Below are 26,434 nucleotides of genomic sequence, written 5' to 3'. Positions count from 1 at the left end.
AATCCCCATTTTTAATAATGGTGTATGTATTTCAAAACATCACCAACTCAACGATGGTTAAAAATTTCAAATAGGTATCAATCGAAAGGAAATTAAAAGTAACTCTTTCAAAACTCATAGAAATTGAATTAGGTCGATCACTTCGAAAACGAAGGTCTTGACCGAGGAAGGAGGGGGGGATGGGTTGGAGGTCTCACCAAAAAATGGAGACGAGAGCATAAAATGAGCCAAATTTCATGATAAGTGCGACCCTACAGAGCATAAGCGATGAAAACGTGTAATTTTCAACTTTGAGCTTGATTTTTTGAACATCAAAAAAAAAATTTTCGAGAAACTTCAACTAAACTTCAAAAAGCAGCTTGTTTCTAAGCATCAAAATTGAAAATGAAAAAAATTGATTATTTTTATTGGAACCCTGTAGTTTAAAGTCTGTCACAAACAGCTTTCTTTGTACCTAACTTTTCTTCATAGAATGTCCCCTTCTCCTCCCTCCCAGGCCACTTTTTGGTCAAATTTCACCGAGTCAAATGACATATTTTTTCAGAAAATTTTTTGACAGATTAACAAAATATTTTAAGATTTTTTCAGGACTTCGATCCTCAAAAATTTAATTTTCTTATTCATCATGAAGGGAAAAATTAAGTCTCGCTTTCTGTTAAAAGTAGCAAAAAATCTCGCTTTTTATCAAAAATACCAAAAAAAGTCACTTTTATTGCTGAAAATTTCCAAAAAAATGTTGCTTTATTCTTGCAAAAAAAAAAATTAAAAAAGTCTGTTTTTCCCAAAAATGTACCATTAAAAATTTTGCTTTTTTGTCAGAAATTGCCAATAATACATATAATACCCATCTATCACTTTTTTTGCCAACAAATCCCAAAAAGTTATTCTTTTTGAAATTTGTCAAAAATTTTCGCTTTTTAGCGAAATATTGTCAAAAATTCTCGTTTTTTGCCAAAAATTGACAGAAAAAACCCGGCCATTTGCTGAAATTATTGACGAAGTTTCATTTTATGCCAACAATAGCAGAAAGTCTCTCCTTGAGTGTAGATGGTCTCTCATTTTTCGTCGCAAATTGTTCAAAATAGTCGTTTTTTTGCAAAAAAAATCAAAAATTTATTGTTTTTCTAAAAAATTAAGCCAGAAAGGTCGTTTTTTTGCCAGAAATTGCTAAAAAGCTCCTCCTATTGCTAAAATTGTCCAAGTCTTGTTTTTACAAAAAATTATTTTTTTTTCAAAAATTTGCAAGATTTTTACTTTGTTGTCAAAAATTGCCAGAAAGTGTTATTTTTTTATTAAAAAGTTGCTAAAATCGTTAAATTTTTCATTATTGAATTTCAATCATCACTCGATACGTTCAAATGGGGGGGGGGGGTGATTTTTTTTGCATTTGAAATGTTTTGTTTGCGTTTTGTTACTTTTTTGGTTACTTTTTGGAGCTTTTTTGATTACTAAAATTAACTTATTTTATTCTGTGCGTTGTTAAAGCCCCTTTTGCTCCCTTTTCAAATTAACCTGGAAGACTGGAGAGGGAAGGGGGGAGGGACTGAACTTTTTCTGCCCTTTCTCACCTCCTTCTGGTGTTCTTAATTTTGTTTTATCGCTTTAGCCTCCTCAGAATGACTCAGGAGGCTGAAATTTGGCACGCTTGTCTGGAGGATGTTCTATAAGTAGATGCACTGTTGGAGTATTTTGACCTTTCAACCCCTTCTCGCTCCTTTCCAGCTTCAAGCTACCTATCTATTTATGGAGAGGTTGGGGAAGGGGAGTTCCAAATTCGAAAATACTTAAGGTTTTTAATTGATTCGATTTAGGTATCTATCAATTAACCCTCAATTCACTTTAAAGGTTCAATTCATTGATTACTCAAACGATTTTCTAAAGAACCAATTTTGAATTTTTTCAAAATTGATTCTAATCGATTGATAATTCGTTATGAAGAATTTTGACGCAGATGTTTTTCATTTCTCTTATTTCAACTCTTACCAATTTAGCGATTTCTCTGAAAATTACTGTGTTTTTTTATTCTATTACTTATTTCATCAGAATACTTTTGACCAAATTATGTACAATCTAAAATATCTTCCATAAATTAATCATTTTTATCTCGAATTTGATATTTTAACACTTTATCAGGAAATTTTCCCCGTAAACTAGGAAGCTACTCGTATATCTCATTTAAAAGGCATATCTCAAAGCATACATCACCATTTCATCAAGTATACTGATTCACGAATCGGATGTGAAACAAACAATATTATGTATGTACTACTTATTACTTAATTTGGCAATTAAATCCATGTACAGTTTCACTTGGATGTTGGTTATAAAGTTCAATGGCGATTTGAATAAATAGCTAGATTTTTTTCCTTCTTTCGTAACACTTCAAGGTTTTCTTTTTCAGTGAAGGGAAAAGTTCCCTGATGTTAATCGATAAAAATACTTATTAGAAATCATTACGAATAAAAATATTATTTTTTTTGTTTTGTAGATTGTGAAGAAGATTGCGATGGAGGAAATTAGTTCAACGAAGAACGTACCATAGGGTAGGAAAAAAATATCCCTAATGACCTAAAAGGCTCAAGTGTCATCCTGCACGCCAGGCCACCCAAAATCACCCAATCCATAAGGTACGTTACGTATCTAAATATACAACTAATTAATTCTAAATACATAATGTATGTGTATAGTCTGGTTTCGTAATAATTACCTGTGCAACATAAATTTATCAGCGTAACCGAATGCACTCTGACAATTTTTTCTTGCATGCTATTGCACCACGTTACCCTTTGTAAAATTTGATCTATGAAATCGAATGCTGTGACTGCTGCTAAATCCCATTTCAATTTAGTTGCTAATAATGTTTCAAAATTCTGCAAACACAAAAGCAAAAAAAAAGAGGGAAAAAAATTCATTAGAATAATATTGGAACTCGAGGTGGAAAAAAATTATTAAATGTTGACCTACAAACAGTACCATACTTATCTTGAAAAAACGTTCAAAACATTTTAAAGCATTAATTATACATGGTTAAGTATACGATAAGGGCTAATAAAAGAAGGTACACCTTATGGTGTACAATTACTTTTTTTTTTTATTTTATCAGTCATATGTTAGGTACAATGTTGTTCTAATGGCGTCATCCAGCTGATTAACACGTTTCTCTTTCTGTACATATATGTAAAAATGTTTCGAATCTATTTGACTAATTAATATCATCGCGATTCGATGCAGTTATTTGGAGAGAGATTGCATTGGTATAATAATTTCTAAGAAAAATTTTGACTAAAAAATTAAGTATTGATGAGGATCAAATCAAGGGCATTTTTTAAATAAAGATATCTTTCATATTTTATTATTTTTTTTTGATGAAATGGACGCGTACGAGTATTTAAATAATCGACGAAAAAATTTCGATATGGATCTCGTTAAAAAAAATTATTTCTTAGAACTATCAACATATTATCGAATAACTACATACACGACGATGGGCCATGGTGAAATTAAAATGCCAATCGACGTAATAAGTTGGTAAAATTTTCACAAGTCGCATAGGAATTGGCACTAATACGGAACCAGCGACCACGTACAGGTATTTCGATGTAAGAGCTAGTTTGTATTTTGCTGTAAGGGTGGACGTGTGTACGTAAAACTAGCTGTTGGCGAATTTGTGTAATGTGTATAGTGTCTTAGGACAGGAGAATTGGCTCATTTTATGTTCAGGTTCAAGGCTAGGATGTAAGAGTATCTGCGAGCGATACGAGTACAATTCCATTTCAACCTTGAGAATGGTTTTTTGGATTTTTTTCTCGCTGTAAATTTACGACGCTGGTGTTTACATAATTGGAACGTATCAATCAAACTTCGATACATTGCTGAATTTTGTATTGTGCTGCTGGTTCGTGTGATATACACGAAAGAGGTTGGTAGGTCGATCTACACCGGGGATTTTGATACAGAAATACGTATTAGTGTCTGGAGTGCTCCTTTACCCTACCTAGAGTGAAATTTCAGCTCTCGACGATCGACTTTGGTCTTCGACAGTTTAATTACACGACATCCACATCGTTCTGACCATTATGTATTTTGCTAGACGGTCGATTTTCGAATCGTTAATATGCTATCGTAGTGGTTTAGTTTAATCTTCAGTTCAGCTGAGTTTAGATCGTTGAACGATTGATAAGCGATTATTAATGAGAATTCAATTTTTATCGTGTCGGTGTTCGACTCGACTTCGAGTGCACGAGGATTACGACGATAGGTTGTGTAGGAAGGAGGCTGAAGAGAGGGAGTGGGAAATGCAGAGTTGAATATTTTCATAACCTTCGAGTGAACGGTTCGGTTCGTCTGAGGAATTTCCAATTTGAACGAAACTAGAATAGGTCAGAAACCCCCTATACCCTTGAGAGTGCATTTTTTAAATTTAAGTCTGAGGAACACTCTTATAATGTTCAAAAATCCTTCGGAAATTTTGAATAGGTTCTGAAAAAGTCGAAGTCCTGAATATTATGATAGGTACCTCGAAAGGCGATATTTCTTAGTTTCCCTGCATTATGAATTTTCTCACTTCGTCGCCCTAATAAAAATCACTGATTTCCGTCTTTAAAAATTTAATACAGACATCCTGTACAAAACATTCGACTGTTTACAAATGGCTACAACTAAAACAAAGTATAAACACGCCGAAGTAACCGGATGCCGATGCGATGGTTTCTCTCTGTTATGTTATGACTTATATAGTTTTTATATAATAAAATAATGAATAAAGATTTCATAACTATGCATATGAGCCAAAGCCTATGCCTACGAGATACATAGTTACTCGTAGGATAACGTTGTTCGTTCATATTCTTAATTCTGCTGTGTTTAAACAATTACCAAGTACATGAGAAATCAGTGGCGTGCACAGAGTTGAAAGATTACCGGGCATTTTTCATTCATGACGATACCACCACCACCCCCCCCCCAGGCCAAAATTTTTTTCAAGTCAAAGACGAAACTAGACGTTTTATTTTAGGAAGGGATAGGGTCAAGCGGAAATTTTCCAACTGATTTGGAAAAAATACTTATTTTACCAAGAAAACAGTCAATTTTAAGAATTTTGCTGATTGAAGTAGTATTCAATTCAGATTTATGACTGTTGATGAAAGTTATCTTTAAAAAAAACAACAAAATTAGAAGCTTCATATGGAATGTTGTATTGTGGAAAAGAGAAACAATAGACCCAAGCGAAGCGAGGGCAAAAGCATTTGAAAATTTGTATTTTGAGATGTGAAAAAACATTGACGAGTTCATTTTTTTGGCTTTAAAATATTCTAGAATTTGAATAAATGTTTTTTTAATTCAATTTTAAAAAGGAAAACTAAGTGAACGGACCCGAACAAAGTGAGGGGTGAAGTAAATTATTTGGTATTTTTTTAAACAAAAAGTAAATTTTTCTATCTTGGGCTCTTCAAAAGGTGAAAAAACATGAAAATTATTTAGCCCGAGCGAAGCGAGGGCAAAAGCTTTTAAAAATGTCTTATTCAAGTTCCAAAAAATTAGGTTTCTTTGTTAATTTACCCATGATAAATCTTGCGATTGATTTCGTCCATGCCAGAAGTAGATTATCAGCTTGTCACTGAAGATCTTATATGTATCTACTTGTTCATTTTTTAAAAATTTTTCCAGATTTTTAATTTGATTTATTTTTTAAAAATTTCCAACTTGTAAACATTTTTTAATTTGAAAACTTTTCAGTTTATTGAAGTTTTTTTTTTTTGCAAATCAAGCATAATCAGTTTTTTTTTTGAAATGATTAAATAATTAAAATTTGACCAGCTTAGCACAAAATTTTGCATTTTTCAAATGTTCAATATGAGTATTTCTGGAATTTTTCTGTTAATTTTCATACTTTAGTTTTATTCTTAAAATTTTTGAAAGCATCATCATGAAGGGCCCGAGCGAAGCGAGGGCAAACGCTCTTCAAAATTTTTAGTTTGAAAAAGCAAAACTACTGTAATTTTGATACGAAATTCTAGTTTTTCCATCACTCTCTCTGTTGCGAACTGGGTCGGTTTGGGCCCCCTGGTGGATGCACTGAATGAGGCCCCCAAAATTTTTTTCTTCCCCTTAAGAATCTTTCTCGTTCTGTTTTTTTCTCAGGTTTGGATACTTGAATGTAAGTTGTGCGATTGATTTTTACTTTTGTCTTTTTATTCAATATTTATTATGTAGGTATAGTAGGTACCTAATAGCAAAAAGAACCGATTTTTTTTTGAAGAGCGAGGATGAAGGAGAAATTTGCCATAAGAAAAAAATATCGAGTATGCCGAATTAAATGAACTTTTTAAAAATGAAATAAAAGATAAATTGACAATTTTGTCAATTGATATACATATTATGTAATTCATATTTGGGCTAATGAAAAATTCTAATTTCCCTTCTGAATTTATGAAAGTTTCAAAAAATGTATTTTTTTTCGATTTGGAAAAGTGATAGAAATTGACCCGAGCAAAGCGAGGGCAAAAGCTTTTAAAAATTTTCATTTCAAAAGGTAAAAAACGATGGTTTTGAAAAATTTGTTCACTTTTTTAGCACAAAATTTTAGAACTTGAAAAATTTCAAATTTGAAAATGAAAAGCAAACAGGCTCTGAGTGGAGTGAGAGCAAAATCTAGTTTCGAGAAATAGAAAAACAACGTTTTTTTATAGGTGAGAAGTGTTTTTTTTTTGTTGAAAAATTCCTTGAAATTTGAAAACCTATCTACTCAATAGATTTTTATAAAAGTTCGATCTCAATTTGAAAAAAAAACACACAGGCCCAAGTGAAGTGAGGACCGAAAATTTCAAAAATTTGTATTTTGAGTGGAAAAAAACAATGTTTTTTGTGGTGACTGATGAGTTTATTCTTTTGATCACACAATTTCAGAACTTGAATTTACTAAAATTGAAAATTTAGATTTTTGAAGAAAAAATCTCACAAAATTTTTCGTTGGAGAAAGTCCAAATATCATCTTTTTTTGGTTTGAACATGGCCCCGGCGCGGGGGGCCGCTTGTTGTTTCGGGACCCCTCACAATTATGAATAATTTGAGAAATAGAAGATAACAAATTCAGCCCGAGCAAAGCGAGGGCAAAAGCGTCTGAAAAAATGAGAATTTTGAGAATAGATTAGTGATTTTGTCCGCAAATTAACGATTTTGCCAATAAATTCCGAATTTTTAAAATATGAATGAGAGGGATATAATACCTCCTCAACCCCCTTAAATTCGCCCCCAGACTTTCTGATCATGTTTCAAAATATTTGTGAAATACGACATTTACCTACCCATTATTTTTTTTCATTCAAGTTATAACTTATTTAATGTAGTATACGTATAGAGAAGTACCTAATACCTATAGGTACTATTCTATGGTGAGTGTGTGCAGCAATTATCAACTCGCTGTGTTTAGTGAAGTCAACGATATTATGGAATAGTATAGAGTTGAAAACAGGGCGGTTCGAGGGGAGAAGGGTGCAAAGGGGCAGATCGCCTCGAGCCCACGCTTTCTGGAGAGCCCGTCAAAAGAAGGGCCCGCTATGAAAAAAAAAACCATTTCCTTAAATTCTCGAAACACAAATTTTCGAAAGCTGTTGCCCTCGCTTTGCTCGAACTTGTTTTCTTTTCTTTTCCAAAATTAACATCCTGAAAAGATCTTTCAAATCCTAAAAATTTAAAAGCGAAACAAACTCCTCGCATACATATACAAAAACGTCGTTTTTTGCTTTTTTCAAAATACAAATTTTCAAAAACTTTCGCCCTTGCTCGCTGAGGCCACTTTGTTTCTTGTTTTAAAATAAAAAATTCACATTTGGGTCCTCAAAAATCCAAAACAGAAAATCTCATATAAATACGATATCAATCGGCTAAATTGTTATTATTTCCCTACATCAGTTGGAAAATTTTCAGTCAACCCCCTCCCCTCCTCAAACCACTATATATTTTCGTTCCTAGAAATGTTCCCAAATCATATTTCTACCGCTGGTCTTGTACTGATAGGTTAAGGTATAAAAAATGAATTTTGTTGAGTAGAATTGAATATTATTTATAATAGGGTTAATTTATGGCATTTCAATGGCGGCACTAGTTTTTGATCACTTTTCGAAGTTCGTGTGAAACGACATTTGCCATTGCCTGCTTTTAAACATATCAACTGATCACGTAACACAACACTTCATCGCCATTCTTCATTCAAGTCATAATAGGAGGACATAGGTGGCCGGTGGGTACTACTTTGATAGCAGTATTAAGCAGTTTAATATTATTTCATTTCTACTTTGATTTAACAATTTATTTCACAGTAGATTTTTTGTCTGTTTTTTTTTCCTAACTAACTCATTAAATATTTGCCTACTACCACCATCATCGCCGCCACCACCACCACCACCACCACCCCCCCAAAATTTTACCGGGCATTTGCCCGGTAACGTATTAGAGTGCACGCCACTGTGAGAAATCTAATTAGGTGATTAACAGCCGTGACTGACGTTGGTACAATGATTATTACGATTAAACGACTAGGAAGAATTTTAGACTTATTGAGAAAATTTATCGTGTGCGAGTATATTCGAGGTAAATATGTATTAAGTATGTGCCTAAAAAATAAGTTCCCACAATCCATGAAACGGTCAATATACGATAATGGAGATTGTGCTGAGGGTTTTTGAATTTATGGTTCGTAAATTCGACAGCGTGTGCGTATTAATGGTAAGCTGTAATCATTATCATTCTAGAAACGAGACATCAAATGACTGAATCTTGACTTTGGTCAAAACTGTCAAAAATTCTCGTTTTTTTGCCCAAAAATGCTAAAAATTTTCGCTTTTTGCAAACAATTCTGAAAAGTTATTTTTTTTAAAAAATTGACTTATAAAGACTGTTTTTTTCTCAGAAAATTCTGAAAATCCTAGTCTTCTTCTGACATCGTCAAAGTCTTGCATTTTACCAAAAATTGCCAAAAAATATCACTTTTTGCCAAAAAAAAAAAAAAAAAACGAAACGATCTCATTCTTCTCTAAAAATTTTGAGAAAAAGTCTTACTTTTTTCCATTGCATTAAAGAGCTGCTTCTTGGTGAAAATTTTTGAGTTTGATTTTTGTCAAAAATTGACAACTTTTACCTCAAAAATACCAAAAAAATGAGTTTTTTTGTGATGAGCAAGGTAGAGAAACCGAAATATTTTTGTAAAATAGAATCAGGAATTTTAATTCAAGATCAAAATTGAAATCAACGTTTTAAAAGTTGAAATTACATTCAAAATCGAAATTGAAATTCAATTTATAATTGTAATTAGGTAAAGTTAAGAACATAATATTATAAATTGAAAATGAATTCATTTTAAACATCATGATTGAATTAGAAATTAGCAAGGTTACAGGTATGCAAAAATGGGGATTAAAATTACACTCCACTTTGAAATTGAACTTGAAAATTAGTAAACCTAAAACAATGATTTTTTAAAAAAATTGATGTTTAACATGAATTCTAAATTAAAATTTGAAATTGAATTGAATTTCAATTTGAAATCAAAACGTAATTTAAAATCAGAACGAAAATTGAATTAAAAATTGAAATAAAAAAATTTTTAATTTAAAATGGAAGTTAAAATATTGAATCTTGAATAAGAATTCAAATTGAATTTTAAATCCAATTCAAGATTGGAGTTGAGTTAAAATTTGAATTTGATATTGAAACTCAAATTATTGTATTTAAATTATTAAAATTTAATTGGATATTGACATAGGTAGCAAAAGTTGAATTCAAAACTTTATTCCAATTACATAATTTTTTCCCCCACAAGAAAGGAAGGACTGACTAAAAAAAAGAGAGAAAAACAGGTAACGAGAAATTATAAAATTTTCAGATTTTGATATTTCGGATTATAAGATGTCAGATTTTGAGATTGGATATTTTGATTTCTGAGATTCTGAGATTTCAGATTTTGAGGAGATTTCATAATTATTTTGAGCTTTTGGATTATGAGATTTCAGATTTTTTGATTTTAGGTTTTGAGATTTCAGATTTTGAGATCTTGAGATTTTCAAATTTCGGACTTTTAGATTTTGACATTTTGGATTGTGAGATTTCAGATTTTGAACTTTTGGCTTTTCACATTTTGGATAATGAGATATCAGATTTTGAGATTTCAGATTATGAGATATTGGTTTTTGAAATTTGAGATTTTGAGATTCTGAGATTTCAGATTATGAGATATTGGGTTTTGAAATTTGAGATTTTGAGATTCATATTTTGAGCTTTTGGATTATGAGATTTTAGATTTTAAGTTTTGAGTTTTCAGATTTTGAGATATCAGTATTTGAGATTTTGAGATTTCAGATTTTGAGGAGATTTCATATTTTGAGCTTTTGGATTATGAGATTTCAGATTTTTTAATTTTAGGTTTTGAGATTTCAGATTTTGAGATCTTGAGATTTTAAAATTTGGGACTTTTAGATTTTGACATTTTGGATTGTGAGATTTCAGATTTTGAAGCTTTTGGCTTTTCACATTTCGGATAATGAGATATCAGATTTTGAGATTTCAGATTATGAGATATTGGTTTTTGAAATTTGAGATTTTGAGGTTCTGAGATTTCAGATTTTGAGGAGATTTCATACTTTGAGCTTTTGGATTATGAGATTTCAGATTTTGAGATTTTCAAATTTTGGACTTTTCGATTTTGAAATTTCAGATTTTGAGCAGATTTCATGCTTTGAGCTTTTGGATTATGAGATTTCAGATTTTTTGATTTCAGGTTTTGAGATTTCAGATTTTGAAATCTTGAGATTTTCAAATTTGGGACTTTTAGATTTTGACATTTTGGATTGTGAGATTTCAGATTTTGAAGATTTTGGCTTTTCACATTTCGGATTATGAGATATCAGATTTTGAGATTTCAGATTATAAGATGTCAGATTTTGAGATTGGATATTTTGATTTTTGAGATTCTGAGATTTTGAGGAGATTTCATACTTTGAGCTTTTGGATTATGAGATTTCAGATTTTGAGATTTTAGATTTTAAGTTTTGAGATTTCAGATTTTCAAATTTTGAACTTTTCGATTTTGAAATTTCAGATTTTAAGCAGATTTCATATTTTGAGCTTTTGGATTATGAGATTTCAGATTTTTTGATTTCAGGTTTTGAGATTTCAGATTTTGAGATCTTGAGATTTTCAAATTTGGGACTTTTGGATTTTGACGTTTTGGATTGTGAGATATCAGATTTTGAAATTTCATGATTATGAGATATTGGTTTTTGAAATTTGAGATTTTGAGATTCTGAGATTTCAGATTTTGAGGAGATTTCATATATTTTTGAGATTTTGGATTTCGAGATGTTTGGGTTTCAGGTTTTGAAATTTTGAGATTTCGAAATTTGGGACTTTTCGATTTTCAGATTTCGGATTATGAGATATCAGATTTTGAGATTTGAGAATATGAGATTTTGGTTTTTGAAATTTGAGATTCAGAGATTTCAGATTTTGAGGAGATTTCATATTTTGAGATTTTGAGATTTTCAAATTCGGGACTTTTCGATTTTCAGATTTCGGACTATGAGATATCAGATTTTGAGCTTTGAGATTTGGAGATTTCAGATAAGGGAAATGCTTCGCAAATGAGAAATATTCGGCCGCGAAGTGAAAGCTCAAAGTCAAGATTGTTCAAAATAATGTAATTTTATTTTTTTGGACTCAAACTAAAAAACTTTGATTTCTAAATGTTTTATAACATATCTACGCATCATGAGGAATATTTTAAAACAAAATTTAGTGAAATTGGTCCAGTGGGAGAGGCTCACTGACTGGAACAATATTTTCAAAATTCTTTTCATGCATAGAAAGATTATTATATGCTGTGAAATTTGTTGAAAATATCACAAAATTATTTTAAATGATATGTACTTACCTACTACATATAAAAATAATTCAAAGTGATTGAAAAATGCATAAAAATAGTTTAGAATGATGGAAAAATGATTTTAGGAAATCCCAAAAATTGATTACAATATGGAGCCAGTTAATTGAAATGCTGTATAAATTTTTGAAAAAATCATCAAAATTATTTAAAGTGAGATATAAGTATTTAAAATTGCGTAAAAATATGTATAAAATGTTTGAAAAATTACAAAATATCGTTTGAAAGATTGAAAAAGTCGAAAAAAATCGAAGAAAATAGCTCCAAGTGTAGAACAAACCAGTGGAAATTTTGACGTTTTATCATCAAGAGTAGGTAATTGCCGCAAAAGATAAACTTCGAAAATTAACGAAGGCAAGAAAAAAAATCCAAATTTTAAGCATCTTAGAGTCGACAATTAAGACTCAAGAATCTGCCACCAAAAACCGCGCGTATCATCCGCTTTAAAGCAGTTTATATCGTTCAGACAAGCGAAGGGCAAGAGGAGAGTAAGAGGTTAAAAGCAACACGGTACAGGCATTTTGACGGTATTTACCGCAACAATTCAAATAAAATTATTGTACCTTTGATAGGTCGGTATTTATGGTTTAGAAAGGAATGTCGAATAAGGGAGAAAATGTCAATATCTATCAACGACTTAGTTGTGTATTTCAGAGTTTCAGAGCTCAAGTTTTTTTACCTTCCACCGCATTCCATAACCTATCGAAGCGTGTAAAGCTTCGACAACCACGTGAAAAAAAAATTAGAATTTCGATAATATTCTAGAGGTGGTGGTGGTGGTGGTGGAGCGAAGACCTTGCGAAGTATAATAAGTATGTTACGATAAGATAAAATGCAATTATTTTCTTTCATTTTGAATACAGTGCACATTGGGACGTGGACGTTGGAAAATGCATGCGAATTCGTTCAAGTACATCGGGCTAATTTCACACGTGGTCATTCCCAAGTCGAAGTTTTTTGCTTATGGGTGTTTTGGTAAGATTATCGCATAGACATTCAAACGATATCCGTGTAAACCACTCGTAGCTGAAAAAAACGAGTTCATCTCGGAGGACTAATTTCTCAAAAGAGTGCGCCAAAAATAGGGAAATTAAAACGGTAATTAAGATTGCGTGCCGAGCTTATGGCTCTATGAACCATCGCAGGTACCTCAAGATCTACATTCTCGTATAGGTATACCTCACACCTACATTACGAGTATATTATGGTATTGTCTCGGGTCAATTGCAACCCTTCGGATGACCAGCCGAATTAAAAAAAACTTCCCAAGAGAATTTAAATAATAATAAAGCCGACCCATGTCCTTAGCTACAGTATACCTTCAAACCAGTTAATTTTTGTCCACTTAATTCCGGTTCTGCTATAAGTACTCTTTCCAGTTCCGGAACTTGAGCGCACGATAAGCAGTAATCCGTCCTGGTAAATAACCCAGTTCGGTATCTATTTAATCAAATTACAAAAAAAAACCATCAGCCGAAACTTTGCAGTGTACGAGCCCTTGATTAAAAAAAATTACGCGGGGTATTTGGTACTATTTTCCAGGGAAAAAATATGGCTGCGTGTACAATCCCTTGGGTTAAAAAATTATGGCGAAGTAGTTGCGGTGTTTGCTGAAAACTGAAATTAAATTTGTAATGAGCTCGGATGACGCTGAAATGGTGGTCGAAGTGAACCTTAGGGGCGTTAAATATCCGATATTTGTTCAACTTGGGGGAAAAAGTTGTTTTATTAGAGTGTCGTCGTTCATTAATAGATGTTGAAATTTACTTTTTTTCCAACGACGATGGCTCACTTCGCGTCGGTGCACGTGAAGGATTAAACGTATAGATTTCATCGTGACTGCGAAGCATGATTAAAATGCAAGCATTTGGATTTACGAGAGTCGAGATTCGCCAGAAAGTATTTTTTGGTGAAAAATGAAACTATCGTCGTGATTATAGATAAAAGAGCTAAACTTTTTTTCAGAGACGAGGTGAACACGAATGGAACCCTCGTCCCTCATCCTACACCGATTTTTAATTTTTCAACCATGTAGTTTTCGCAATTTTTACACGTGCTTGTGCTATTTTAAAAAGTTTTTGATATTCTTAGCGAGTTTTGCCAACTTATGGCAAAAAAATGAGATTTCAGGCTGATTTAAAAAAAAAAAAGTTCAACCTTAAGACAGTTTTCAGCAAAGAAGCGAGGAACATTCTGAATCATTTTTACGAGATTTTCAACAATTTTTGAAAATTTTATTTAAACATTTTAAAAAGTTTTTAAAATCATCGTTGACTTTAAAAATCGATTTTCAAAATATGAATTTTTATGAAACGAAAACAAAAGTGATACGAAACAATGCAAAATAATTGAACAAAATAGGTACCGAATTATTTGAGTGAGCATAAATTAATCATTATGAAACAGAAAATCAGAAACAAATCGATTTTAGGAGTTCGATTAATCGATTTTTGATCTTGAACGATATTTGATCAGAAGGTCTAAGTCTAGAATTCATTTTGTATTCTGAACATGATTGATAATATGGGATCGAAAATCGAAAAAAATCGATTTTAAGAGTTCGATTATTTATTCGATTTTCGACCATGATCGATTTTTTGAAGCTTAACATCGTGATTTTTTATTTCAAAATTCATCAATCGCATTCTTAATCAAAAATCTCAAATACTGAAATCGATTTTCCTGGTTCGATTAATCGATTTTCGATTGTACTCGATAAGCGATCAGGAAATCCAAGACTGGAATTTCATTTTCCATACCGGTCGGTGGTCACGTCCGATTTTTATGGAATCTAAAATCGCAAATGAATCGATTTCAAGAGTTCGATCACTCGACTTTTGATCAAAAATCAATTTTTGAAGCTAAGATACCTAATTATTTTTCATTTCAAAATTCATCAATAGCATTTGAAATCAAAAATCTCAAAATTCGTAAATCGATTTTTTGGATTTGATTAATCGATTTTCGATCTTGATCGATAAGTAATCAGGAAATCTAAGACTAGAATTGATTTTTCCTCTCGGATAAGTCCGATCATATGGAATCTAAAATCGCAAACTAATCGATTTCAAGAATTCGATCACTCGACTTTCGACCATGATCGAGTTTTGATGAAAAAATAAATTTTTGAAGCTAAAATGATGATTTTTCATTTCAAAATTCATCGATCGCATTTGGAGTCGAAAATCGCAAATATTCAAATCGATTTTTCGGGTTCGATAAATCGATTTTCGATCTCGATTCATAAGTGATCAGGAAAACTGAAGTTGAAACTGATTTTTCACCCCGAACATTCCCGATCATGTGGAATCGAAAATCGCAAATGAATCGATTTTAGTATTCAGTTTTCGATCATGATCGATTTTTGATCGAAGAATCTATTTTCGAAGCTAAATGGGATGATTTTTTTTATTTCATAGATCATCGATCATTTGGAGTCGAAATCGCAAATAATTCATTTTTTGGTTCGATTTCTCGATTTTTGATGAGGAAGACTCTAATTTGAAGCTAAACAACATTTCTAACAATTCCTATGATGTTTTAAGCCAAGCTGTGTAGCATTTGTCAGTTTGTCACATTTCATACATTTTCTTTCAAACGTTTCACACAATAAGCCGTTGCTTGGAAAATATTTCAAGCCAATAAGTAAATTGATTAAAATTGAATAGTTTCCCAAATTTTTGAAACGATTTTCTTGAATGGAATCTCTCACACAACTCATGAATGTGGGCGAGCAATGTAATCTCTATGAAACATGATTCGTGATGAATTTCCTCATTGAAGTTACATTCCTAATAATCTATCAATGAATAAGTTCTGTTTGAAATATTCTCAAACTGCCTATTACCCTTAGGCATAATGACGAAGATTTATTCAAAGAAAGATGATGAGACCCTTATAGACAAACCCAACAATCAACACGAAATTTGGCCTTGAAAATATAGAACTTGTGTTCATTTCCTCTTGAAATCTTCTAAATTTGGATTCAGTCACGAAATTGGTTCTGTATCTCGTTAGCTTACTATATCTCAATAATCGCTTTCAAAGCCTCTCGTGTTATTTTCTGAGCGGAAATTTATCTCGATCTCATTTATAATTAAATAACACCGCGATCTGATAAGTAATTTTCCTCATTCATGAGTCATCAAGCTAAACAAAAAGGTCTGTTGAAAATTTTTTCACTCGGGTAAATTTTTTAAGCTGCTATTGGCTTCGGGTTAAACAAGTTTAAAGAATGGTCAAACAAACGTATCGACAAAGCCTCATTGATAGTACGATGTGATGGAGCGATTGGTTAGTTACTGGGTATAGGTATTTCTTAGTATATTGAAAAGATCTCCTCTATGTTAGGTATACCTTCATAGTCGGAAGACGCGGTTGTAGTACACAGGAAAAAAAAGCGATAACAGCTTCTCCACCTCATCTGTAGGAATAAAACACGTACTAGTCCTTCTGTTCTTGTACGTATTTCGGGTAATGTTAATGAAAGATATTTAAACCGAGCCGCCAGGCATTTGAACCTATAAATAAGAGACCATTAATGGCGTTTATGCAGCATCTCTCGGTGTTTTTTTCTGCTTCTTTTTTTAATTCTCACACGTAATCACGACCCGGCGATTATTTCTGATTAATGGACACGTTGGGATGAAACTTTAAACAATTGTTTTGTGTATACACGAGGCGAAGAGCAATGAAGGCGACTCTAGTCGCATCCAATTTGGGATGACAGGTACCACTGAGAAAGAGAGAGATGTGCCAGATAAAGCACGATAAAGCGATCCACTTGGACCGCATGGGTGGTATTTAGATCTGCTCTTCTGTGATACAAGCATAACAATGTCCACTAGATCACCACTATACGTATAGTGGATAAGGTAAGGTATAAAGGATACTCTAAAAATCTACCATGTTGTAAACGTACATTAGAGATGTACACATTTTATAGGTATACTTTTGCAAGTACATACTACTTACTCGTGATGCTGGAGCTGGAATTTAAAGGTCTTAATTGGAGATGGTTAACCCTTAAAATACGACACGTGAGAGGGGACAGGGTCTTAAATCGGTGACTTGGGCTGAAAATCGACTCACTTTTGGGTCTCGTTAAAATGGAATGGTATTGCACACTATGCACATGCACTACATAACTATAAACGGCCATTAACCGGACAATGTGCAGCTCGAGACAAACTAATCGAAAATCATCGAAGGTTAGCCTATGAGTACAGTTCACTACCATAAACGAAAGCGAGCTGTACTGTCCTCCTCCCCCGCCGATGCTGATTCATTCACCGGCGTTTTATGAGACCGAGTTAATAGGCTTCTTTTATACGTGGCTAATTTGCATACACGAGACGATGAAATAATGTTCGCAGAATTATGAGAGCTGCGGCATCGCATGGTGCGGTTTCTTTCGACAAGGTTTTCATCATAACAAGGTTGAAAACACCGCCATACTTGTGATTTATAGTACACGAGGATGCTCGCAGTTCGCATATCGCTCGAGCATTCGGTTCACTGGAATATACTCGTAAGACCCATTTTGCACGATTCTTTCTTTCAAGTTCACCGTGAAAGTAAAAGTGACGATGGAATGGCTGTTGTCGGGTGAATTGGCGAGTTGCTCGGTGTAAAAGATACCTTTCTGGTGTTCTGGGGCCCATGTCTTTCGCGGGAATTCAATTAATGGCAGCTTCATCTGGGAAACTGGGTGTTCAGTTAATGGAAAAACCTGAATTTTTGCGTGTATAAGTCTGGAAAATTCAGAAAGTTTGGGAGCTGATTTTAAATAATTGATCATTTCAAAAAAATGAAGACTCCACATGGAAGCAAACATCCCCTACTGGTAATTTGAGGGCTGATATTTTGTCAGACTTTTGAAAAAATGGGAAAAATTTCTCAATTTCCACGAGTACTTACATCTGAAGTAAATTAAAAAAAATTAGTGGTACTTTTTCATTGCTTACTGGTAATAACGGTAAATAACTGGCAATTTCTGGTTAATTACAACCTAGTAATAAATTTTCGGTTAATCAAGTACACTGAAAGAAATAAACAGTAATAGTTACATTGAAACGATGCACTCAGTGCATTAAAACGCGGTAATTTTGGTATAGGAATGAAACGCATTAATCAGTACATATTTAGAGAAGTAACTATTACACAGAAGTGCAGTAACCATTCCATCGTTTTTATTCAACAAATATTTAAAAAGTGGGGATAGGTGATATCAATTTCACGTTTTTCCGCACATCTAAATAATTCTCACTGAAACAAATTTTTCTAGACCTAATTTTCCTAAGAAAATTTTCCTACCTGACTGGGATTCGAACCGGCGACCTCTCGTTCCTAACTACCTACACTTAACGACATGGCCACGAGTAGAATATTTGATTCAGGCCCTCGAAGTATTTATAGGTTTTTCACTGTTTGAAAAAAACGATTTCATTGCAGTATGGCGATGTACTCAGTACATCGTTTACTGTATTCAGTAAATCACTACATGGTTCTCAGTCATGTTTAAGGAATGTAATCATTGCTTACTATACGATGTACTTATTACCCACCAAATGATGTTTTGAATACCATGTCTGCAGGACTGAGTCCCCAAAGAAATGTAATGAGAGCATAGAAATGAATTTTGAAAAGTGATGCAATAAATCCATCCTGGCGATGTACTCATTCCATCACTTGATGCATTCTCTGATTTAACCTATGTAATCATTACATCAAAATGATGTAATTTGAAAATTACTGTACTGTGCAGTAACCATTGCATCAATTTCGGGACTGAATAAAGCGTTTTGAAGATCATTTCTTTCAGTGATAGCTGCTTATTGTTTTTGGGCAAATTGATGGTAAATTTCGATAAAATGAACATTTTTGGCGAATTACTGCCTAGTCTGTAAGTAACACTTGGTGTTGGGAATTTTCAACAAAAGGCAGGACTTTTTGGCAATTTTGAGTAAAATTTACAAAAAAATGAAATTTTTCGACATTTTTTCAAAAAGTGACAATTGTTTTTTTCTCTTTCTCTTGAGAAGTTAGGTCAAGATTTGTTGTGAAAGTAGTGAATTTAGTCAAAAAGGTACATATTTTGAAATGAAAAAAAATCATTATTAGCTTTATAAATCGATCAGGGTCGAAAATCGAGTAATCGAGCTCTCAAAATCGATTCATTCGCAGTTTTCAGATCCATACGTTCGATCATGTTCGGGATGCAAAATTAATTCCAGCCTCGGATTTCCTGATTACTTATCGATCAAGCTCGAAAATCGATTAATCAAACCCAAAAATCGATTTACGAATTTTGAGAATTTTTGATTTCGAATGCGATTGATGAATTTTGAAATGAAAAATAATTATGTATTTTAGGTTTAAAAAAATGATTTTTGATCAAAAATCGATCATGGTCGAAAATTGAGTAATCGATTTCTTAAAATCGATTAATTTGTGATTTTCGGTTCCATATAATCGAACATGTTCGGGATGAAAAATTAATTCCAGCCTTGGATTTCCTGATCACTTATCGATCAAAATCGAAAATATCGATTAATCGAACCCAAGAAATCGATTTCAGTATTCAAGATTTTCGAATTCGAATGCAATTTATGAATTTTGAAATAGAAAAAAATCACAATTTTTAGCTTCAAAAATCGATCATGGTCGAAAATTGAGTGATCGAGCTCTCAAAATCGATTCATTCGCAATTTTCAGATCCATACGATCGATCATGTTCGAAATGCGAAATTAATTCCAGCCTCAGATTTCCTGATTACTTATTGATCAAGATCGAAAATCGATTAATCAAATCCAAAAAATCGATTTACGAATTTTGAGGATTTTGATTTCGAATGCGATTGATGAATTTTGAAATGAAAAATAATTATGTATTTTAGGTTTAAAAAAATGATTTTTGATCAAAAATCGATCATGGTCGAAAATTGAGTAATCGATTTCTTAAAATCGAGTAAGTAATTTGTGATTTTCGGTTCCATACAATCGAATATGTTCGGGATGAAAAATTAATTCCAGCCTTGGATTTCCTGATCACTTATCGGTCGAAATCAAAAATATCGATTGATCGAACCCAAAAAATCGATTTCAGTATTCAAGATTTTTGACTTCGAATGCAATTTATGAATTTTGAAATAGAAAAAATTACAATTTTTAGCTTCAAAAATTTAGTTTTTGATCAAAAATCAATCATGGTCGAAAATCGAGTGATCGAGCTCTTAAAATCGATTCATTCGCAATTTTCATAACCATACCATCGATCATGTTCAGAATGCAAAATCAATTCCAGCCTTGGATTTCCTGATCACTTACTTATCGATCAAGATCAAAAGTCGATTAATCAAATCCAAAAAATCGATTTACGAATTTTGAGATTTTTGATTCCGAATGCGATTGATGAATTTTGAAATGAAAAATAATTAGGTATTTTAGCTTTAAAAAATTGATTTTTGATCAAAAATCAATCATGGTCGAAAATCGAGTAATCGAACTCTTAATATCGATTCATTTGTGGTTATCGGTTCCATATGATCGAGCATGTTTGGGATGAAAAATCAGTTCCAAACTTGGATTTCCTGGTCTGGGGGGGGGGGATCAAGTGGAGAACTTTCTGAAAATTTGGTTGATAAAAAGTTGTGAAAAAATTAGTGATTTTTTCAAAAAAAAATCTGTTAGACGCCATGAAAAATTGAATTTTTTGTTCAATTCACATTATTGCAGGTTTGCCTCCCTTTCATTCCTTGATAGTTTACTGACCTATTTTTGAGCTGGGAGTGGGATCTAAAGTTTGTGAGATACTGAATAAAGATTGAGTCAAGATCCACAATTCAGGGTAACATTTACCCAAAATTCTGTGGTGGAGTTGAGGATTTTTAAAGGACATCAAAGTACCTACAAAGTGAACTCGTGTGTCAGAAACCCAGATTTTCACACAGTTATTCCTCGTACCTTCTTGCTCTGCCAATTCTGCTATATAGACTATTCCATCAGCAGTCATCGCGATCATTTTTCAATTGAGAAAAAATTGCAAAAAAAAAAATGACATTCGTGGCAAAGATTTGAAATAGGATTACCTTACAGAGAACCCCACATTGTAAAAGTTTATTCGTACAAGTCACCGGCGTATGGTAAACTGAGTCTCGAATTCGAACAACGATACACCTCAAGGTCTTCACTATCACCATCAGCGATAACGTTCTTACGTATATGACTCGATGACTGGAAGGATGAGTGAAAAAATTTGCATCAGTTAATACAAATCATTTCACACGGTTGGAATGTCCGGTCCGGTCATTGATTCGGCTCGACGATAAATAAGCTAACCTTCATCGCGAATTATTAATCAAATAACGATAATTGAAACTCGAACAGGTCCCCCGAAAGCGACCACGAAATTGTAATTCTATAAATGCTATTTTTAATATAGCCTACTCTTTCATTAAATATTGTTATAAATATGTAGTACATCTTGTCTGGTGAAGCCAGCATCATCGTTGGCACATAAGGTCTTCGTATATAGCATTTACCCTATCTACATATAACAATAACAATATACGTAATAACAAAGTATAAAAAGAGTAACATGTTGCTGTTTCACTTTCTGCTGCTAGATGATGAGCAGCGTCGTATAAACGTGATAATGATGACTACGCATAAATGTATAAAAATGTAGTTCACCTCACGATGAGGAGCAGGAGGAAAGGGTAGGTAAAAAAAAGGGCCTTTATTTTTCACTCCTCTATTTCCTCAGCACTCATCACACCCTGGTAGTTTGTAGCGCGGTTCGCGCCGCCGTAATATGAATGAAATGTGAAACCATCTTATTTAAATAATTCATTCCTCTCGAAGCTGTAGTATGTACAACAACCTCCCTCGCAGACAATATAATTTAAAAGTATTTATAGAAGCGGTGCTACGCGGGCGTGCTTCGCATTTAATTCGACTAGATTTTTCATTTGATGTAACGCGTCCGAGTTGGAGGTTTTTTTCCATTACGTGGCCCTGCTGTATCAAGACATTTTATAGTAAAGGATCGTGTTGCTCTTCTGCGCTCCTTTTTTTATTTTCGCATTCGACGAGCAAATTACGATTCTTTGTTTCGACATGGTTCGCCGCAGCGCAGTAATTAAGCGACGATTGAATTTTAATTCGCGAGAAAAACTCGCTCGGGGGTTGAAAAAACCGGAAGCTTAGATTTGTTAAATATTTATACACGCCTTGGTAATTATACCGCGAAGATAGATTAATAGTAATGCAATACGAATCGGAATCGATAAAGGTAGCCGAGAGTCGAGAGATGTGAAAAATCTCATAGTCACAATCTTTTGTATGTCAAATACCTGCCTAAAAAGGTTGCGAGTATTTCCAAAGCCGGATTATAAACGTACGAGAGAGAGAAGAAATATACGATTAAACGATCATTAATTTGTAAAATGCTTTATTCGGCTGCCTATAGCGATATAGTAAAATGTGTACGAAGAAAATCCCCCAGACACTTGTTCTCTCGTTTGATTTTTCTGAATAACGTTAATAACTTTTTCAACGCCTTCCTTTCCTTCCTTCACACAGTTTTCCTTTCTTTTCTACGTTTCCGGCCCGTCTAGCTCCGTATTCACAAAAGTTTGAAATTTCCAGCCATCAATTCTCAAAAGGTAGCTCTCACTTTAATACAACAACGTGCTCCGCTCTACTCGCACTTGAAAGAAATCCGTATACATGGCACACCGAATCGTAATACATCCGAAAATATTACCTACGTCTTTTACTACTTCCTACCTACTAAATTACGTGTGTATCGAAAAATATACGAAATTTAGAACCTCTCCTGTTGTTCCGTATTTTTTTCCAACACTTGAACCAATATGAAGAATTGAAGATATTGATAAACAAAATACATATACGCCTTGTTATCTGTTCTAAGAAGGCAATAATATAATCCATTCGTATATAAACTTTCGTGGTACCTACCTAATAATATACCTAATCGAGTCGTGTTGGGAAAAAAGCTCATTTTTCAACACCGTAAAGGCGATATGATTAATTTTCTCAGATCCGATTGTTTACCGCGATTTGGATCGTTTCATTTAGAGGAAGTGAAGACCCGTAATTGGCAGGTTAATTTATTTTTTTTGGCTGAGAAAATCCGCTAGTTATTGAATAAATTAGAATTTACCAAAGTTCGATTGTGTGTATAACTGTATATGAAATAGAAATAGAACTTATTTATTCGGGGCGTGAAGTGTTTCAAAACCGAATGAAATAAGTGGAAATAGAGTGATGAACCTTGGTTCTAATAGTCACGAGAATTTTTATGCGAGCTTTTACACAAGTTTTCCCAATCTGGCACACGGAAGCGATTTCTGAAAATTCGAGTGAATTTATTTTGTATGTATGTATCCACATTTTGGACACTGACAATTAAAAATAGGTACTTGGGTAAATTTTTGATTGAGAGGAAGGTGGGTGAGGGGGTAAATTTTTTTTTCAATTTACGGATTGACAGTCTCGTTTCTCAGAGATTACCCCCCCCCCCCCCCCCCCTCCGACCATCTCGAAAAATACTCGTGACTAGATTTAATCAATTTTTGAGTTTTTTAGTCAACTACGTTCAAATCAGTGTTACCATTCAAAATCTGATCTTTTCAAATCACAGCTGATTAAATCTGCTCAGACTTCTCTAATTAAGACCTGTTTGATCAGATCAGATTTAGACATTACCTATACCTACTCATAAATCCAATTTTACCTGATCAAACTAGACCTGATCAAAACGAATCATTTCTCCCTGAGAGTGATATTGAAATTGTAAAAAAAAATTGTTTGGTTCAAAACAAGGTCAAAAATAACAAATCAGCTTGAAAATACAGCAAAAATAAAACACCAAAATTTATCGTTTCTGCTAAAGAATGCAGAAAACTGTTACAAAAGCGATAAAAAATGTTCCAAATTGCTGATTAAAGTTCTGTAAAAGACAGCAATATTTTGGAAAAATGTGTAAAGAAGCTTGGAAACATTAAAAATTCATGAAAATTGTTTCAAGTATTGAAAAAAGGGTTAAACGTTATAAAAAATTATTCAAAAGATCACACAATAAGCTGATTAAAATATCTTTTTTTTTAAAGTACAAAAATTCTAAAGAAACCCACATTCAAAAATGCTTTGAAAATTAGGTATTCTCTATTCTATTTTTTCAAATGTTGAAAATGTGATAAATGAAAAATACAAAAATTGATTGAGACATCGCAGCAGATAGATAAAAAGTAGAAATTTTGAAGAACCATTAAACGTTTTTGGTGAACATTGTCAGAATCGTTTAAAATGGCAAAAATTAAGCAAAAATAATTCAAAATGTTCTCCAACTGGTAAAAAAATTGATTAAAATGTGACAAAATTTAATTAAACTCCTGTAAAAATTATGAAACGTTATAAAAATTTTGTAATGCTTCGTTAAAAGGATTCAAAATGTCAAGAAAATGTGTACAGTGTATTGTCAAAACTGCAAAAAATTGGTAAAAAAATTACAAAAGTTGAACAAAGTCCTCGAACATGGTTAAAATGGGGGGGGGGAATCGGTAATTTAATCAACATTCTTCAAAACATTGCAAAAATTGATAAAAATGAGTAAAAATTGTTTGAAGTAGCGGAAAACCATCAAAATTTATCAAAGTAGATCACGAAAATTGTTAAAAATGTTTTCAAGTGTGGCAATTTCAAATTTCGAAAAAATAATTTCACTCTATAAAAAATCTGGGGAGGAATTGAAAAGTCGAACCCTGCCTCCCAAAGGCATATCGAAGGCACTCGCTAAATACACATGCCAAATTTCTGCCTCTCACGACAATGAGTGACGGGGTAGCGGGGGGGGGGGGGGGGGGGGGGACACATGATACATATTTCAAAGTTCAAAAAAACTCAAAATCCCGAATTTATCTCCTTCAAATTGCTGTAGGATGCTGATTTTGGATTGTGTTTGTAAAATCATCACTTTTCCTTGGATTAATTTCTATTTCACTTTTTTTTGTTACCGTTTTCATCCCTTTTCAGCCCCCCCCCCACCCTCCCAAAAAATTGATGGTTCGAATTCCTTGAAATTCTAAGGTGACATTGCCATTGTCTTTCGTCGCTTTTTTCAAAACTTCTACATATTTAATTAAGAAGCTGTCGTACTTTTTCAGCCCCAAAATTCAAATTTGAGGGGATACAACCTCCCTCAGAAGTTCCCCAAAAGTCAGACGGCCGTGAAAAAAATCTGAAATCCTGTTTGGGTGGTCTAGAGACTGTTTGTCAATTTTCAGAATTTTTGGTCAATTTTTTGCGAAAATGATTTTTTTGCCTGGGCTGATAAAGCAGAATTTAAATCTGCTTTACTTTTCGGAAAAGTTAAAAAGCTTCAAAATTAGTAAAAATGGTCAGATCGCGCAGAAATTTGCCAAGGTGATAGAGGGAGGGCTAAAATTGCGCTCGAATTTTTTTCGGCTTTCTGGCGCCTTTTTTTGAGCCCCGAAATCCAAATTGGGGGGCAAGCACCGCCCCAGGTAGCACCCCAAGGGTCAGAGGGCCGTGAAAAAAATCTGGGCTCCTTTTTGGGTGTTTTAAAGACCGTCTGTCGATTTTCAGAATTTTTGGTCAATTTTTCGCGAAAGTGATTTTTTTCCTGAGCTTATAAAGCAGAGTAGAAATTTACTTTACTTTTCGGAGAAGTTGAAAAGTTTCAAAATTAGTAAAAATGGTCGGATAGCGCAGAAATTTGCCAATGTGGCAGAGGGGGGGGGCTAAAATTGTTTTTCAGCCTTCTAGCGCACTTTTTTGAGCCCAAAAAAATCCAAATTTGGGGGTTTACACCTTCCCAGCTTCCCAGGAAGTGCCCCAAGGATCAGAGGACCGTGAAAAAATCCGGGCTCTTTTTTGGGTGGTCTAGAGACCTTCTGTCGATTTTCAGAATTTTCGTTCAATTTTTCGCGAAAATAATTTTTTGTCTGAGCTTATAAAGCAAAGTATAGAAAATCTACTTTTCTTTTCGAAGAAGTTAAAAAGTTTCAAAATCAGTAAAAATGGCCAGATCGCGCAGAAATTTGTCAATCCGGTAGAGGGGGGGCTAAAATTGTACTCGTATTTTTTCAGGCATGTAGCGCCCTTTTTTGAGCCACAAAAGATCCTAATCTGAGGATTTACACCTCCCCAGGAAGTGCCCCAAGGGTCAGGGGGCCATGAAAAAAATCTGACCTCTTTTTTAGGTGGTCTACTCTAGAGACCATTTGTCTATTTTCAGAAATTTTGGTCAATTTTTCGCGAAAATCGATTTTGAAAACTCATCCAATAATTGGGTTATTTGAGAGGTAAGAAGGTAAGTAACTCGAAAAATTTCGACTTCTGAATGTTCACAGAAACGAAACACAGAGTTGTAGAGAGGGGAAGGGAGCAAAGAGACGATTTTCTTTGGGCCGAAATTCTTCGAAAAGCCCAAGAAATGAAACGTCCAACTCTCAG

The 26,434-nt window shown here is 33.3% G+C and overlaps 1 protein-coding gene and 1 long non-coding RNA gene across 2 annotated transcripts in view; one reads left to right on the top strand and one right to left on the bottom strand.

The window, feature by feature from the left end:
- Window positions 1-2,622, top strand: part of LOC135843351 (uncharacterized) — a 234,437-nt gene extending 231,815 nt beyond the window's left edge. Inside the window, exon 6 of the long non-coding RNA XR_010558308.1 lies at window positions 2,489-2,622. This is a non-coding gene — a long non-coding RNA (uncharacterized LOC135843351). The remainder of the gene's footprint in view (window positions 1-2,488) is intronic.
- Window positions 1-26,434, bottom strand: part of LOC135843349 (G1/S-specific cyclin-D2-like) — a 100,843-nt gene that overhangs the window by 26,352 nt on the left and 48,057 nt on the right. The window contains exon 3 of the mRNA XM_065361198.1: window positions 2,708-2,870. Coding sequence (XP_065217270.1) covers window positions 2,708-2,870 — 163 coding nt within the window. The remainder of the gene's footprint in view (window positions 1-2,707; window positions 2,871-26,434) is intronic.

The sequence above is a fragment of the Planococcus citri genome, chromosome 4 (genome assembly GCF_950023065.1).
Source record: "Planococcus citri chromosome 4, ihPlaCitr1.1, whole genome shotgun sequence".
Taxonomy (NCBI): Eukaryota; Metazoa; Arthropoda; class Insecta; order Hemiptera; family Pseudococcidae; genus Planococcus; species Planococcus citri.
The sequence above is the reverse complement of the archived record's forward strand: the minus strand, read 5'-3'. Positions and strand labels throughout refer to the sequence as shown.